The 15,918-nt window shown below is 40.9% G+C and overlaps 1 protein-coding gene across 5 annotated transcripts in view; it reads right to left on the minus strand.

The window, feature by feature from the left end:
- Positions 1 to 15,918, minus strand: part of Cdh13 (cadherin 13) — a 1,135,782-nt gene that overhangs the window by 85,409 nt on the left and 1,034,455 nt on the right. For all 5 annotated transcript variants that reach the window (XM_074055575.1, XM_074055576.1, XM_074055574.1 and 2 more), the window contains one exon: positions 166 to 348. In XM_074055575.1, the coding sequence (XP_073911676.1) occupies positions 166 to 348 (183 nt within the window). The remainder of the gene's footprint in view (positions 1 to 165; positions 349 to 15,918) is intronic.

Here is a 15,918-nt window from a genome sequence, read left to right on the forward strand (position 1 = left end):
CATGAGTCTTTTTCTCTGTAAGCATGAGTCTTTTTGTCTGTGAACTCCTGGAGGGAGAGAATAGAAGTTTTCTCTAACCTTCTCGACTCAGTGATTCTATGCAGTGCTCATGGACAGACCCTCAGGGCTCACAGGAGTGGAGAGAAGTCAATCAGAACACCTTACCTTGACCACAGAGAGCATGCCCTCGTTGGTCTGCGGGTTGGTGTGGATCTCAAAGCTCTGCCCGGGGTTTCCGTTGATGATGGTGTAAACGGCCCTCCACGCGCCTGTGGTGGGGTCGTCCTTATCTTCCACTGTCAAATTGACAATAACTCCCACGGCTCCTTCCTCCACCGTGGCTTGAAACTGCAAACAAAACAGATGGTAACTGTGACTGTTTTGGAAAATACACAGCAAAGGCCATGTATGGAGCTCTTCCTGCATGCATGTACCATCTCATTGGGTAATAATCGGTAACACTGGAGGATTAGGGCCAAAGGTGGTACACTCTTCCTCTCAGTTTTCTTGGACTCAGGTGAAGCCATGAGACTAAACTCTCCCCCAAGCTGAATGATGCTGGGCTGAGCTTGGGGACAGAGGGGTATGAGGACAGCTGTGCCTCCTCTGGCACTCTTCTGCCTACCCGAACACTTTCAGCCACAAGACTCAAGGGGAAGGTGGAGTGTAAGGGAAGAGACTTGGGAGCCTGAGTCCCTGCGTGGATCGGGCAGCTGGTGATCAGGAGCACCCGCTCTGAACTACTGTTGAATAAAAAAGGAACTTATGGAGTGTGAGCCATTGTAGGTTTTTGTGTGCCTAGCCTGAACACCAGCTGACCACATACTCAGAGCGAGGGATTCATAAGCAAAGGGCCTGGGGCTAGAAGTGTAATGTTGATCTCCAGAGCCTCTGCCAGACCCTGCCCTCTTCTCCAGGAAGAAAACCAATTTCATCCCTCCCACCCTTTGCCCATAACTCATAAGACTAAAAGACCGTTTGCTTAAGGAAACAGAGATCAGCAGTTTGAAGCCTTGTTGTAACCGTGTTTTTATTGTATTACATCTCAAATACTTGTTGCAAGTAGGTGTGGTGAAAAATAAATCAATAAATGAAAAATTACCTTTCCCATCAATAGAGAATGTCGTGAGCAATCATTAGTACATTTCCTTTGAGCTGGAAGCGTAAAGTATTGTTTGAATGCTTACCTCTGACACGCCAGAGGTGAATAGTGATATGTTTGCAAATATTTTATAAACAGGCAATACCAATAAGCTGACAAGAAGAAGGAATACCTTGGAATTTCAATTAGTAGTACCGTAAATCTAGACACAGCAAGATGGTGTCAGAAAGACCTGGTATTCAAAGAGAAGTAATTTGAGAAATGAGGTTTCAAAAGCAGTCATTGATTAATTGACTTTCAAATAATTAATCATGAGCTTCAATCTTGATGCCTTGGGGGGATGGGGTGGGCAGGAACTAATTTGTCTATCACACCTCAGCAAACTTGGATCAGTTGTTTGTCTGCCCTAAAAAGGGGAGCTGGAAGAGTCTTAGACCATGCTCCCGGGTGGAAAATAGCTGGGAGAGGATGCTGTCAGGTAGAAATGGCTCCAGCAGTGACTGTTTTGGCCTCGTTCCTCTGATTCCTGAGGAAGGTCTACCAGTCTTATCTCCTACCTTTTCTTCCTCTCAAAAAATCATACAATTTCTGAGCTGGAAAAACTAGAATCATGCTTTCCTGCCTTGTCTGCACATTAGAATCTCCCATGGGGCTTTAAAAAAATCCGAGGACCCCATTCCAATTAAGTTGGTGAAGGGTAAGGCCTTGGACTGATGTTTTCTTAACCTGTCCAGATAACTCTGACATGCAGTGTGGGGTGAGAAGCACGATAGACCAAGTCTAAGGATGACAAGCAGATGTCAACAAGACTATCTACCCTCGTGGATGAATGGACCAGCCTGACCAGGGGCCAGTGGTGTATCTGGGCTGAGCAGGATGGAGAGCTGGGATCATTGCTTCTGTCTGCCATGTGTGTAGGAAGGGCCTTGTGATGCATGTGCCTAATTCCTTCAGTTTGCAGATGAAGAAAGAAAGGAAGAATCTTGTCCAAAGTCCTACGGTGAATCAAAGGTCAGACCCAAGCCTCCTGGATTCTCGTAATCTCTGCCGTCAACCAGTTCTGATACTCAGGTCCACTTGAGATTTCCATTGGCCATTTCTGTTGCTGTCCAGAGCTGGGCAACTGGCACTCTGTCCTTACTGAACCCAGTGGACATCATCTCATGAGCTGTTTCGTGTCTTTTCCTAAGGCAGACAATTATGTGGGCCCAGTGTGTGCTAAGACTAGAGAATTCTGGGAACCCCCAGTCAGGTAGAAGTGCTGTTATGTCTGGAGAGAAGACACTGAGTCAGAGCAGACGAGTGTCTCATTGTCAAGAGGAAAACACCATACAGTTGTGATTTGAGAAAGCTGGAGGCTTTCTGTTTGTCTTGTTCATGGCTCTATTTCCACTCCCTCACATGGTACACAGAAGGGACTCAGTAGACATTTGCTGAACGAATGAATGGTCTTATACATAGGAAATGGAAGCAGAGGTGAGGTAAGGGAATGTGGAGGGAGAAGCCACACAGGAGAGACACTGAGAGGCTGAGATCTGACACCTGAGTCACCATTTGCCCCAATGTCCTGGAAGGCACATTGTTTTCACGATATCTCCAACAGAGCTGCGCAATGACTTCTGAGGATGCTAGGCCCTCCTACCATAATACCTCCTACCATAATAGATTCTCATGGGCTTTAAAAGTTATATTTTTAAGATGTCAGGAAATTAACATTTGACTTTGAAAGTCAAAATTTCAAAGTCTTTTACTCTGAAAGTTCTTTATGTTTTCTTTCCAATTTTTGGGCCAATCAATGGTACCTGGTGGATGAATCACCCCTAATTCCCAGTACACAGCACAATGCCCAACACATGACCAGGCCCAAAGACCTGATGAATGAATGAATGAAGTAAATAACTTCAAAATGAATGAAGTAATAATGTCCAACTGGGAAAATGGGATCTTCATGTCTGCAGCACTTACTAAAGGGCTGGCACACAACACCATTTCAGTGTCTGAGGAAATGAATGTGAGCAGAATGGGAAGGTGTGAAGTTCTCGGAGTTCTCAGAAGTGCATATTGTAGTCCTCATGCATCCTTAGAGGTGGTAAGGGGCCCACAGCCACATTTACCTGTTGTTCATCCATTCATCACCTATCTGTCCATCCATCCATCACCTATCTGTCCACCCATCCATCCTCTATACAACCATTCATCACCCATCCATCCATCCACCCATGGATACCCTAGTAAACAAAGAAGACAAGACATAGTATATGTCTCCATATTTTCTCATGGAGGTGACAAGCTGGAAGGAAAGACAGATATGAAATAGATGTGTAATTATAAAATTATGCTAATTGCTCAAAAAAAGACCACACTGTTCTTGGGGAGTCTGTGGCAGTGTGCATTGGTGGGCACAGGTACCTGATCCAGTTTGAGGAGAATCATCCAAGAAGAATTCCCTGAGAGGTGAAAGAAGAGGAGGAGTTAGTGAGGTGAAGGGGGAGAGGGAAAGAGCACTGCTGACATTGGGAACAGCGGGAGTGAAGACTGGGTGTCAGGAGGAGGCCTGTGCACTTGAAGAACAGAAAGAAGGAGGGTATGGGTGGAATGCAGGGGTTGAGGAGGGAACAGACAGATCAGGGAGAATTGCTTCATCTTGGACTGTAGAGGTGGGCAGAGTCAAGTAGTGTAGGGCCTTGTGAGTGAGGGGAAGCATGTAGAATTTACCTTGAAAGCAAAGTAGAGTCTAACCAAGGAACTGGATGTGTTCAATCTACTCCTGAGAGAATTCAGAAAAAATAAAAATCTTTAAATGTAAAAAACATTCAACATAATTATTATGGTCTTTGTTAAGACCATTATCTGATTCTTGCATAAACTATAAAGCCAGTTTCTTTGAGAAAGCCATTTAGAAACTCATTATTGCTTAATTAAACACTCATTCTATTAATTCTATTCAGTGTTTTAACCTTATTATGTAATTCAAGAATGGAAAATTAAATAGATTAAAATGAAATAGTACCATTTTACATTTCTATAGCAATGTTCACTTGTGATTTAAAAACAATAGACACACATAAATTTAGCAAAGCAGAGCAGGAGGAATTATTGATTATAACATTACTTCCTTTAATTAGAAAAAATAGATAAAGTTACTTTTCTGTTAAACTGTGTGCAAATCAAATACCATATGTAAAATGCATTTTCACCATTTTGGGCCATTGGTTTGGGGTGACATATTGAAGCTTGTGGAATGTTTCAATGCAGAACTGAGTTATTTCATTCTCCTTTCTTTGAAGGGATAGGGTGTATAATGATGGTCACTTAGGATGTGGCTGTCTGGCCAGTCACAAAGGTCCTCACCAGGGAGAAGAGGGACTTGGATTTTTTATTAGCATGCACTAATTGTACAAATTAATGTGTTTCACTGTGACATTTCCATGCATCTTATGTCATGTCTTATCATGTCCTCCCTCTCTTCTACCTTCTCTTGCTACCCCCTTTTCACCCTCTGTCCCTAGACCCCCTTCTCAGGGACTTGGATTTTATTACACACCAAGAGGGAATGCTCTTCCTCATAGAGTGAAGAGTTAATCTGAAGTTTAGCCTGGAAAGTAGAGGTAATGATTGGTGTGACTCCCCAAGGCAGGTGACTTTAAGGGACCCAACATAGGCAAGCTAGCATACTTGCCTACTGGAGACCAGCTTCTCAAGCTGTCAACCTTGACGTTTCACCGAGAACTGATATTGAATTTGAAAAGCTGGGATGTCATCATTTGGACCTCATCTTTGCAAAATTAAAAGATAAGGTATCAGAAAGATTTCTAAGCCTAATTTCTACTTGTGAGAATAAAAGGGTAGGGAAGGATCACTGGAAATCTAACCAGTAAACACTTTTTCAAGTCTGTGTTTATTTAAAGGATACAATTTATTGGAAGAATCTAACCTCTTGCTGATAGTTTAATGAGTAAAGACTGTGGCTGATATAAATAAGATAATCCATTTAAGGAACCTGGCACATTGCCTGGCATGGGTATAGAGTAAGGAGTCAATATTTGTTAGCAATGATGATGAGGATAGATTTGGCTCTGTATCATATGAAATTCTTACTAAGACCTTGAACAATGTGCTTCAAACCTCTGTGACTCCATTCTCATTACCGTCTACTTTATAATGAAGTTATCTGTGCATTGGTGTAGAAAAGCTCTTTTCTTTAGTTACATATACCTGACACTCACATTCTTGATCGTCCCTGTCTTCTTCTGTCTTGTCCCTTGTTCTTCTTCTGCCTTTGTCAAGGCAAATGATGGTGACCTACAGTGCCTGCATTTAGGTCAGCTGTATCAGATATCTGGATTCCTTCCAGCTATGATTAGGACTCACTTCAGGATGGAAAGAGGAAGAGTCCTTCTGAATAAGTACTCACAAAGTGTCTGCTGCATGCTGGGGGACAGGAGAGGGACAGCATCACCCCAACCTGGGCACCTCCCTTCTTTATACATTTCACACACCCATGATATTTCCATATGATTTTGGAAGCCCTTTCCTCCACAATCTATCATTTCTGAAACCTTTCCCATCAGTGTGATGGATGGGATAATCTATCACAGTGGATTATCACAGTGTGCACCCGAGGCCAATTGTGGATGCTCTTACATCTAGACATGATAGAATTTTTCAGCTAATGGTCATTTCAGTAATATAGGGTCAGTTGAGTATCACTTGGGGAAAACAATGAATTCTGACCCCTAACTTGTACTGTATATAAAATGTGAAAAGTAAAACAATAATGTTTTACTAGAAAACATAGGAGAACATTTTATTCAGCTTATATGTAATGTTTATGTGTAGTTTATATATTAATGTAGCCTAACATAAGATATTTACTATATAATACAAAATAGAACTGTAAGTATATACATAAGTGCACATAATATAATATACAGAACTGAGCATAGTGGTCCACACCTGTAATCTCAGTTACTCAAGAGGCAGAGGTGGGAGGATCATGAGTTCCAGGTCAGCCCTGACAATGTTAGTGAGACCCTAGCCCCAAAACAAAGTACATCCCGAAGAAACTAGTTATAATAAAGGCTACATAAAATAAACATACATCCATCATCATACTTAATAGGAAAAACAGTATGTTCTCTAAAGTCAGAATGAGACTACTCCATATTCTATATGGTGTTTGAATTCTTAGCTAAGGCAATAAGGCAAGAAAAAGAATAAAAGGGACACAAATAGGAAATGGAGAAATCAAATTATCCTCACTTGCAGACAGTATGATTTTATACTTAAAAGACCCTAAAGAGTTTACCAAAAAACTCTTAGAACTGATAAACACTTTTGGCAAAACAGCAGAATACAAACTCAGCATACAAAAAACAGTTGTTTTTCTCACACCAATAATGAACAGGCTGAGAAAGAAATCAGAAAAACAACCCCATTCACAAAAGCCTTAAAAAATTTAAATACCTAAGAATAAACTGAATTAAGGAGGTGAAAAACCTCTATAATGAACATTACAAAACTTTGAAGAAAGAAATTGAAGAAGACATCAGAAGAGGGAAAGACCTTCCATGTTCATAGATTGGAGAATATTGTGAAAATGGCTATCCTACCAAAAGTAATCTATAGATTCAAAGTAATCCCCATCAAAATCTCAATGTCAATTTTCACAGAAATAGAAAAATCAATTCTAAAATCCACATGGAAGACCCTGAATAGCCAAAGCAACCCTGAAAAACAACAACAAAAAAGAACAATGCTAGAGGTATCATAATACCTTGCTTCAAATTATATGACAGGGGGATTCCAAGATGGCAGCTGGAGGGAGGAAGCAGAAAGTGAGCCTCCTATAGTGAAATCTTGGAGAGACGCTGGAGACACACCTTGCAGGCAAAACCACCGAGAAGAGGCAAAACTTTGACCCCTCCACACCTCCAGCCGGCACAGAGAATCTCCACTTCATGTTAAACGGAGAAACCAGGAGGGCTCCTGGGCCACCAGTCACCCACACCCAGGCGGCTTGGGAAGATGCGGACCAGGTGAGCTTCGTGGTACTGTGGTACTCCCACAGACAAGCCTGGGCCAGAGCAGCATTGCCCCTGGACAGACTGACCTCTACCCAGGGAAAAAAGAGAAACTGAGTAATAAGCAATAAGAACAAATAAGACACGTGGGAAAGAGGGTGGGGCGCACTGAGCGCCGAAGACTGGGGGAAGGGAATCCTTCCCAGGAATGTAAATAAACAAGCCGGGAGGGCCGGAGAGCCTCTGGTGGGAGCGGGAGCAGGGGCGCGCACCCAGTAACCAGGAGCAGAAAAGCAGGTGAGAGGCGGAGGGAGGAAAACTCCACAGGAGAGGAGGGAAGACCCACTTCCCACGTGAACTGTAAACAAACATGGCGGCTGGCAGGAGCAGCAGCACCACCCAGTAATCAGGAGCAGGAAAGCTTGTGAAAGTGATGGTGGGAGGAAAACTGCACAGGAGAGGGGGGAAGACCCACCTCCCACATGAACTGTAAATAAACATGCAGGCCCGAGAACACGGGTGCAGTGTCACTTTTCCCAGTGTGCTTGGAAAGGGGAAAGCTTGTAGCAGAGGCTCCCACACAGGAGAACTCTGAACAAACAAAGCCTGCAGGGCCAGGTGAGTGCTCAGCTCACCCCAGAGATCTGCATAAATAACGCCTCCAGCAACAGCAGGCTGACAGCAGCGGGCAGGCAAGCCACAGCTGCAGATACCATTCTCAGAACTGTCTCCAGACTCTTTTTTTTCTTTTTCTCCCTACCTTTGAGGAGAGAACAACCAAATTACACTTGCAAGCGGAAAAACTTACTGAAACTGTATTGCATTTGAACTTGGGACACTTGGTGGGTTTTTTTTTTTTTGTGTGTGTGTGTGTGTGTGTAGTTTTGTTCTACTTTATGCATCCCCTTTGATGAGACAACTACAGAACAACAGCTGAGGCACCATCTCCAGGATTGGAGACTGAGACGGACACCCAAATTATTAAGACTGAAACTTCATTGCATTTGAACTTGGAGATTTTTTGGTGTTTTGGTGGTTTTTTTTTAATTTTCTATTTTCCATTTTATTTTAATTCATTTTTCTATATAGATTTTTCTTTCATTTACTTATTTTTTATTTTTATTCTTATCTTTATTTTTTTTTATTTTTGATTTTCAATCCTCTCTCTGTCTCTCTAATGCCTGTTCAGCTTACTGTCAATTAGTACACTAAGGCTCCCTGTTTATACATTTGAAACTTTCTTGTCTGAAACCTTGTTCTGTTTTCTCCTTCTTGTCTGTGTATTTGTTTTCCCCCTTTCTTTAACTTCTTGCTTTCCATCTCAGCTCACCCTTCCATTCTAAATATTACCATTGTTATTACTACAAGCTAGAAAATACTTAATTGCACACAGTACAGGGACAGTAACAACACCAAAGACAATGATGGGAAGACAGAAAAAACAGGGAAACCAGTTTCCCCACAGCAAAAAATTAGTATAGGAACCAGAGGGGAATGAAGAAAACAGAAACTCAGATCCAGACTCCAACAAAATGAAGATAAACTATGCCAAAGGACCCAATGAAGCCCACAAGAATAATTTAAAAGAAGACATACTACAGGTACTCAATGAGAATTTTATAGAGATGATACTGGATAGGGTCAACCAAAATGTACAGGAGACACTCAAGAAATTCCAAGACAACAAAAATAGAGAATTTGAAAAAGCAAAAGAAGAAATAAAGGAAACCATAGAAATACTGTATAAACACCAAAGTGAAACAGAGAACATGATTAATAAACAGATAAATGAATTCAGGACAAAAATAGACAACATTAAAGAGGAAACCACCCAGGATACGGAAAATCTCAGAAAAAAGAACGAAACAGAACTGCCAAACAAAATGGAAGGCCAATCCAGCAGAATAGAACAAACAGAAGACAGAATCTCACAACTTGAAGATGAAACGGTAATTAAAGGAAAAACCAAAGAACTATTAATTAAACAACTCAAGACCTGTGAAAAGAAAATGCAAGAACTCACCGACTCCATCAAAAGACCAAACTTGAGAATCATGGGCATCGAAGGAGAAGAGATGCAAGCGAAGGGAATGCGTAATCTATTCAACAAAATAATAATGGAAAATTTCCCAAATCTAGAGAAAGATATTCCCCATACAGGTGGAAGAGGCCTCCAGGACACCAAACAGACCAGATCAAAATAGAACTACCCCACGACATATCATCATTAAACAACAAGTTCAGAAACTAGGGAAAGAATATTGAAGGCTGTAAGAGAGAAAAAACAAGTAACATACAAAGGTAAACCCATCAAAATCACAGCAGACTTCTCAACAGAAACATTAAAAGCAAGAAGAGCGTGGGGTGAGATCTTCCGGACACTGAATGAAAATAACTTCAACCCCAGGATACTCTACCCAGCAAAACTATCATTCAAAATAGATGGAGCAGTAAAAGTCTTCCATGATAAGCAGAAAGTAAAACAATATGTGACCACAAAGCCACCACTACAAAAGATTCTGCAAGGGATTCTGCACACAGAAAGTGAAACCCAACTTAACCATGAAAAGACAGGCAGCACCAAACCACAGGAAAAGAAAAAGCAAGATAGTAGAGAGTAACCTCAACTTAGGTACACACAATCAAACCTTCAAACAACTAAGACAACTAAATGACAGGAATCACCACATACCTATCAGTACTAACACTTAATGTTAACGGACTTAATTCACCCATCAAAAGGCACCACTTGAAGAAATGGATTAAAAAGGAAGATCCAACAATTTGTTGCTTACAGGAGACCCATCTCACCGACAGAAATAAGCACAGGCTTAGGATGAAAGGTTGGAAGAAGATTTACCAAACCAGTGGCTCCTGAAAACAGGCAGTAGTAGCAATACTTATCTCTGACAAAGTAGACTTCAAACCTACATTGATCAAACGAGATAAAGAAGGACATTCCATACTAATAAAAGGGGAAATAGGCCAAAAGGAAATAATAATTATCAACCTGTATGCACCCAAAGTCAACTCACTCAATTTCATCAAACATACCCTGAAAGACCTAAAAGCATATATAAATGCCAACACAGTGGTTGTGGGAGACTTTAACACTCCATTATCATCAATAGATAGGTCATCCAAACAAAAAATCAATAAAGAAATCCAAGATCTAAAATATGCAATAGATCAAATGGACCTAGTAGATGTCTACAGAACATTTCATCCAACCTCTACACAATATACATTCTTCTCAGCAGCCCATGGAACCTTCTCCAAAATAGATCATATCCTAGGGCACAAAGCAAGCCTCAGCAAATATAAGAAAATAGAAATTATACCATGCATACTACCTGATCACAATGCAATAAAACTGGAACTCAACAACAAAAGTAAAGACAAAAAACATGCAAACAGCTGGAAACTAAATAACTCATTACTTAATGAAGAATGGATCATTGATGAAATAAAAGAGGAAATTAAGAAGTTCCTGGAAGTCAATGAAAATGAAAACACAACCTACCGGAACCTATGGGACACAGCAAAGGCAGTCCTGAGAGGAAAGTTTATAGCCATGAGTGCATATATGAAAAAGACTGAAAGATCCCAAATCAATGACCTAATGATACATCTCAAACTCCTAGAAAAACAAGAACAAGAAAATCCCAAAACAAATAGAAGGAGAGAAATAATAAAAATAAGAGCTGAAATCAACAAAATAGAAACCAAAAAAACCATACAAAGAATTAATGAAACAAAAAGTTGGTTCTTTGAAAAAATAAACAAGATCGATAGATCCCTGGCAAACCTGACTAAAATGAGGAGTGAAAAAACCCAAATTAGTAGAATCAGGAATGCAAAAGGGGAGATAACAACAAACACCATGGAAGTCCAGGAAATCATCAGAGACTACTTTGAGAACCTATATTCAAATAAATTTGAAAATCTTAAAGAAACAGACATATTTCTAGATACATATGATCATCCAAAACTGAACCAAGAGGAAATTAATCACCTGAATAGATCTATAACACAAAATGAAGTCGAAGCAGCAATCAAGAGTCTCCCCAAAAAGAAAAGTCCAGGACCTGATGGATTCTCTGCTGAATTCTATCAGACCTTTAAAGAAGAACTGATACCAACCCTCCTTAAACTGTTCCACGAAATAGAAAGGGAAGGAAAACTGCCAAACACATTTTATGAAGCCAGTATTACACTTATCTCAAAACCAGGCACAGACACCTCCAAAAAGGAGAACTATAGGCCAATCTCCTTAATGAACATTGACGCAAAAATCCTCAACAAAATAATGGCAAACCGAATTCAACAACACATCAAAAAGATCATTCACCACGACCAAGTAGGCTTCATCCCAGGGATGCAGGGGTGGTTCAACATATGAAAATCAATAAATGTAATAAACCACATTAACAGAAGCAAAGACAAAAACCACTTGATCATCTCAATAGATGCAGAAAAAGCCTTTGAGAAGATCCAACACCATTCCATGATAAAAGCTCTAAGAAAACTAGGAATAGAAGGAAAGTTCCTCAACATTATAAAAGCTATATATGACAAACCTACAGCCAGCATTATACTTAACGGAGAAAAATTAAAACCATTCCCTCTAAAATCAGGAACTAGACAAGGATGCCCACTATCTCTACTCCTATTCAACACAGTACTGGAATTTCTAGCCAGAGCAATTAGGCAAGAAGAAGGAATAAAAGGAATACAAATAGGTAAAGAAACTGTCAAAATATCCCTATTTGCAGACGACATGATCCTATACCTTAAAGACCCAAAAAACTCTACTCAGAAGCTTCTAGACATCATCAATAGCTATAGCAAGGTAGGTAGCAGTATATAAAATCAACATAGAAAAATCATTAGCATTTCTATACACTAATAATGAGCAAACTGAAAAAGAATACATGAAAATAATTCCATTTACAATAGCCTCAAAAAAAATCAAATACCTATGTGTAAACCTAACAAAAGATGTGAAAGACCTCTACAAGGAAAACTATAAACTTCTGAAGAAAGAGATTGAGGAAGACTATAGAAAGTGGACAGATCTCCCATGCTCATGGATTGGTAGAATCAACATAGTAAAATGCCCTTAACGCAGAGAAACTAAAGCAGATACCTTAAAAGCAACTGAGGCCAATAGGAAAAGGGGACCAGGAACTAGAGAAAAGATGAGATCAAAAAGAATTAACCTAGAAGGTAACACACACCACAGGAAATCAATGTGAGTCAACTCCCTGTATAGCTATCTTTATCTCAACCAGCAAAAACCCTTGTTCCTTCCTATTATTGCTTATACTCTCTCTACAACAAAATTAGAAATAAGGGCAAAATAGTTTCTGCCAGGTAGCGAGGGGTTGGGGGGGGAGAGGGAAGGGGCGGAGTGGGTGGTAAGAGAGGGGGTGGGGGCAGGGGGGAGAAATGACCCAAGCCTTGTATGCACATATGAATAATAAAAGAAAAAAAAATTATATAACTAAGTCATTGTAAGAAAATGGCATGGTACTGGCACAAAGACCAATGAAGTAGAAGAGAAGATACAAAAATAAGCCACACAGCTACATCCATCTGATTTTCAACAAAGGAACCAAAAATACATAGTGGAAGAATGACATCATCTTCAATAAATGGTGTTGGAAAACTGGGTATCCACAAGTGGAACTGAAACTAGATTTCTCTCTCCCACCCTGTACAAAAATCAATTCAAAAGGGATCAAAGATTTTAATATAAGATTTGAAACTTTGAAACTATGACAAGAAAAAGTAGTGAAACACTTGAAGATGCAGACACAGGTAACAGCTTTTGAATAGAACTCCTATTGCTCAGGAAATAAGAGCAAGAATTGAAAAAAGGAATTGCATCAAATTAAAAAGCTTCTGAACAGCAAAAGAAACAATCACCAGAATGAAGAGACCACCCACAGAGTAGGAAAAAAATCTCTGCCAGCTATTCATCGGATAAAAGGTTAATATGCAGACATATAACGAGTTCCAAAAATTAAATACCAAAATAACAAAAAATCCAATTTACAAATGGGCGAATAAATTAGATAGTGCTCAAAAGAAGTACAAATGATCAATAAATTCATGAAGAAAGGTTCAGCTTCCTTAGCCATGAAGGAAATGCAAATCAACATGACACTGAGATTCTGTCTCACTCCAGACAGAGAACCACACAACAGGTTGCAGGCAGGGTGTGTGGGGCACGGTTGGTGGGAATGTAAACACGGTTGGTGGGGCAAGAAAAGCAGTAGAGGGTTGGGTTTGATCACGTGTTTTGGAGATACAATGGAACCCCTTTGTGCATTGATATATGCTAATAAAAAGAGCAATTAAAGTAAGAGAGTAATTAAAATTTAAATCTATGGAAGTAAATGAAATAAAAGAAAATAGAAAAACAAAAGGACTGGAGAATCATATAAAAGGGCTTGCCTAGCATGTGTGAGGCCCTGGGTTCAATCTACAGAACCTCAAAAAATATATACAAATACACATATATAAAAATTTAAACATATAGTATATATTTCTAGATAAAGCTCATTTGGTATCTTAAAATTGCCCTAGGATGTGGTTAACAACCCATGCACACTCGAAAATGCTCTCAGAAGTGAGTGCCACACGAGGAACCCTGAAGCTGGTGGGCTGAGAGTGTGTGCTGCTCTCAAGGTGACAGCAACCTTTCCTTCCCTAGCCATATCTCAGCCAAGCCCAGAAGTGACTGCAGGACCAAGATGGGAGAAGATTCAGGAACTCTGCAATCATTACGGCCCCACACACTGGAGAATGCCTTTCTTCTTTCTCTCCATCTGGTTAAGGCCCTGTGAGTGCCGTTTTTGCTTTGAAGATGAGTAGGGTGTCAGAGTTTTGAATTCAGCATGCTGCAGAGACAGACCACACAATGAAGAAGTCAACTGGAGCCAGACCTCAGAATTCCAGCCACCGTGAGAAGAGAGAATGCAGCACCGGTGTGCCTGTCCTCGCAAGCAGAGACAGTTTGGGGCACGTCTCTCCCGAAGGTAAGCTCCTAGAGAGCTGGGCTTACCTTTCTGAAAACCCCAAATGTCCCCTGCCACATCCTCCATAAAATGGTGGAAATATTAAGTATGAAAATGGGAAAATGAGGCCTGTAGACATCAAATTATGAATTATTTTCTTAAGAGAATAAAAATCTGAGTGGGGAAGACGGCATCATGACTACATTTGAGGGCCTCAAAAAGAGAACAGTGACCAGGTCAGGTCTTCTCTCTTCTTCTTGAGGAAGAGGGATGTGAACTGTAGTTTAAATTGCAGAGGTCACGTAATTTCTTTTTTCTGGTGCTGGGGATGGGACCAGGACCTCATGCAGATGAGGAAAGTGCTCTTCCACTGAGCTACACTCCCAGTCTAGTCTAATTTATGAGTAGTGATCGAGCCTTTTCATATTCTTAAAGGTTTCAAGTAGACACATACATCTCAGGGTGCCTGTAAATCTATAAGACATTTTGGGGGATCTAAATCTGCCCTGGTCCCTGCTGAAGAAAGTGTCACTAGGAGGCCATGTTGTTGTGTGACCCCAGCTTCCTTGGCCACAAATGGTTGGACCCAGAGGCAGCCACCTGACTCAGGGGTAACCAATCCATGGATAAGCAGATTATGTCTCTTAAGAATTTGAACTCAGAGAAATAAAGGTCTCTGAGCGGTTGAGAATGGAGTGGCCTTCTTTCTTTCTTTCCCATTTCCATACTGATGAATTATCTGAGAACTGTAAGACGCATGGAGAAGAAAACATGGAACTATGGAGAGAGAAACTGAGGAAGATTTCTGTGGCACTCAAAGACAGATTAGGAAGTGTCCTGGTCTCTGACTGCTGGCTGAGTCCAGTTCTCTTTCCCGCAGGGTCCCTAGTACTCTGGGTAGTCATCACCATCTTCATTCCAGCCTTCATTCCACTCCTCCTTGCAGTGATGGAGCCCTGGGGAGAACAAGCTCTACCATTCTCCCCAGGCACGTCAGGCATTTCTGATGATGCTTTGGGTCCCCTACATATTTCCTCTGTTTTCCTTTTTATTCTTTACAGCTTGTTATGGACAATTCCAAACACTTATAAAAGCAGACGGAATAGACGAATGAATCCCATGTGCCTGTCATCAGGTTCTGAAACCCCCACCATCAGATTTCATCCACACAGCTTCCCTTCCCTGCTCTGTGCTGCGAGGAGCAAATCCCAGATGTATCGTTGCCTCTATAAATATTTCAGCACACCTCTAAAAGGTAATGACTCTTCTTAAGAAAACACGATCAAAGCCCTTTCTTACTCCATCTAACATTAATTTCTTCTACTGGTGACTATTGTGTTTCTCTTTTGTGCAGGATGCTTTGCTAAAAGTTTTGCATGAGATCTCAATTATGGATAGGAGCTCTGCTAAGTTACAGAAGGGCCTGTTAGACACTTCCTGTGTACCCAGTGTTTCCCAGGTACATGTTTCAGGCCACCTGCCATTCCTAAACAGGTGAGGAAAAGCAGAGTCCTAATGTGAAACAGTTCAGTAACAGGAGAAAGAAACGCGCGAGCGCACTCACCCTCAGTCGCTAAGGCTCCTTGGCATCTGGGTTCTTGATTCTGGAGAGTAGGTATAAATGTCCCCCTCATGAGCAGCCTTAGGTTGCATATGTCCTCTGCCTTAGGTTGCAGATGAAATAAACATTGCAGAAGCCCTAGGCTGAAAGGAGAGCTCTGCTTGTGGAGGGGTATCCTTGGTGGGTCCCCTTCCACCCAGAGGAATT

The sequence above is a fragment of the Castor canadensis genome, chromosome 15 (assembly GCF_047511655.1).
Source record: "Castor canadensis chromosome 15, mCasCan1.hap1v2, whole genome shotgun sequence".
Classification (NCBI taxonomy): domain Eukaryota; kingdom Metazoa; phylum Chordata; class Mammalia; order Rodentia; family Castoridae; genus Castor; species Castor canadensis.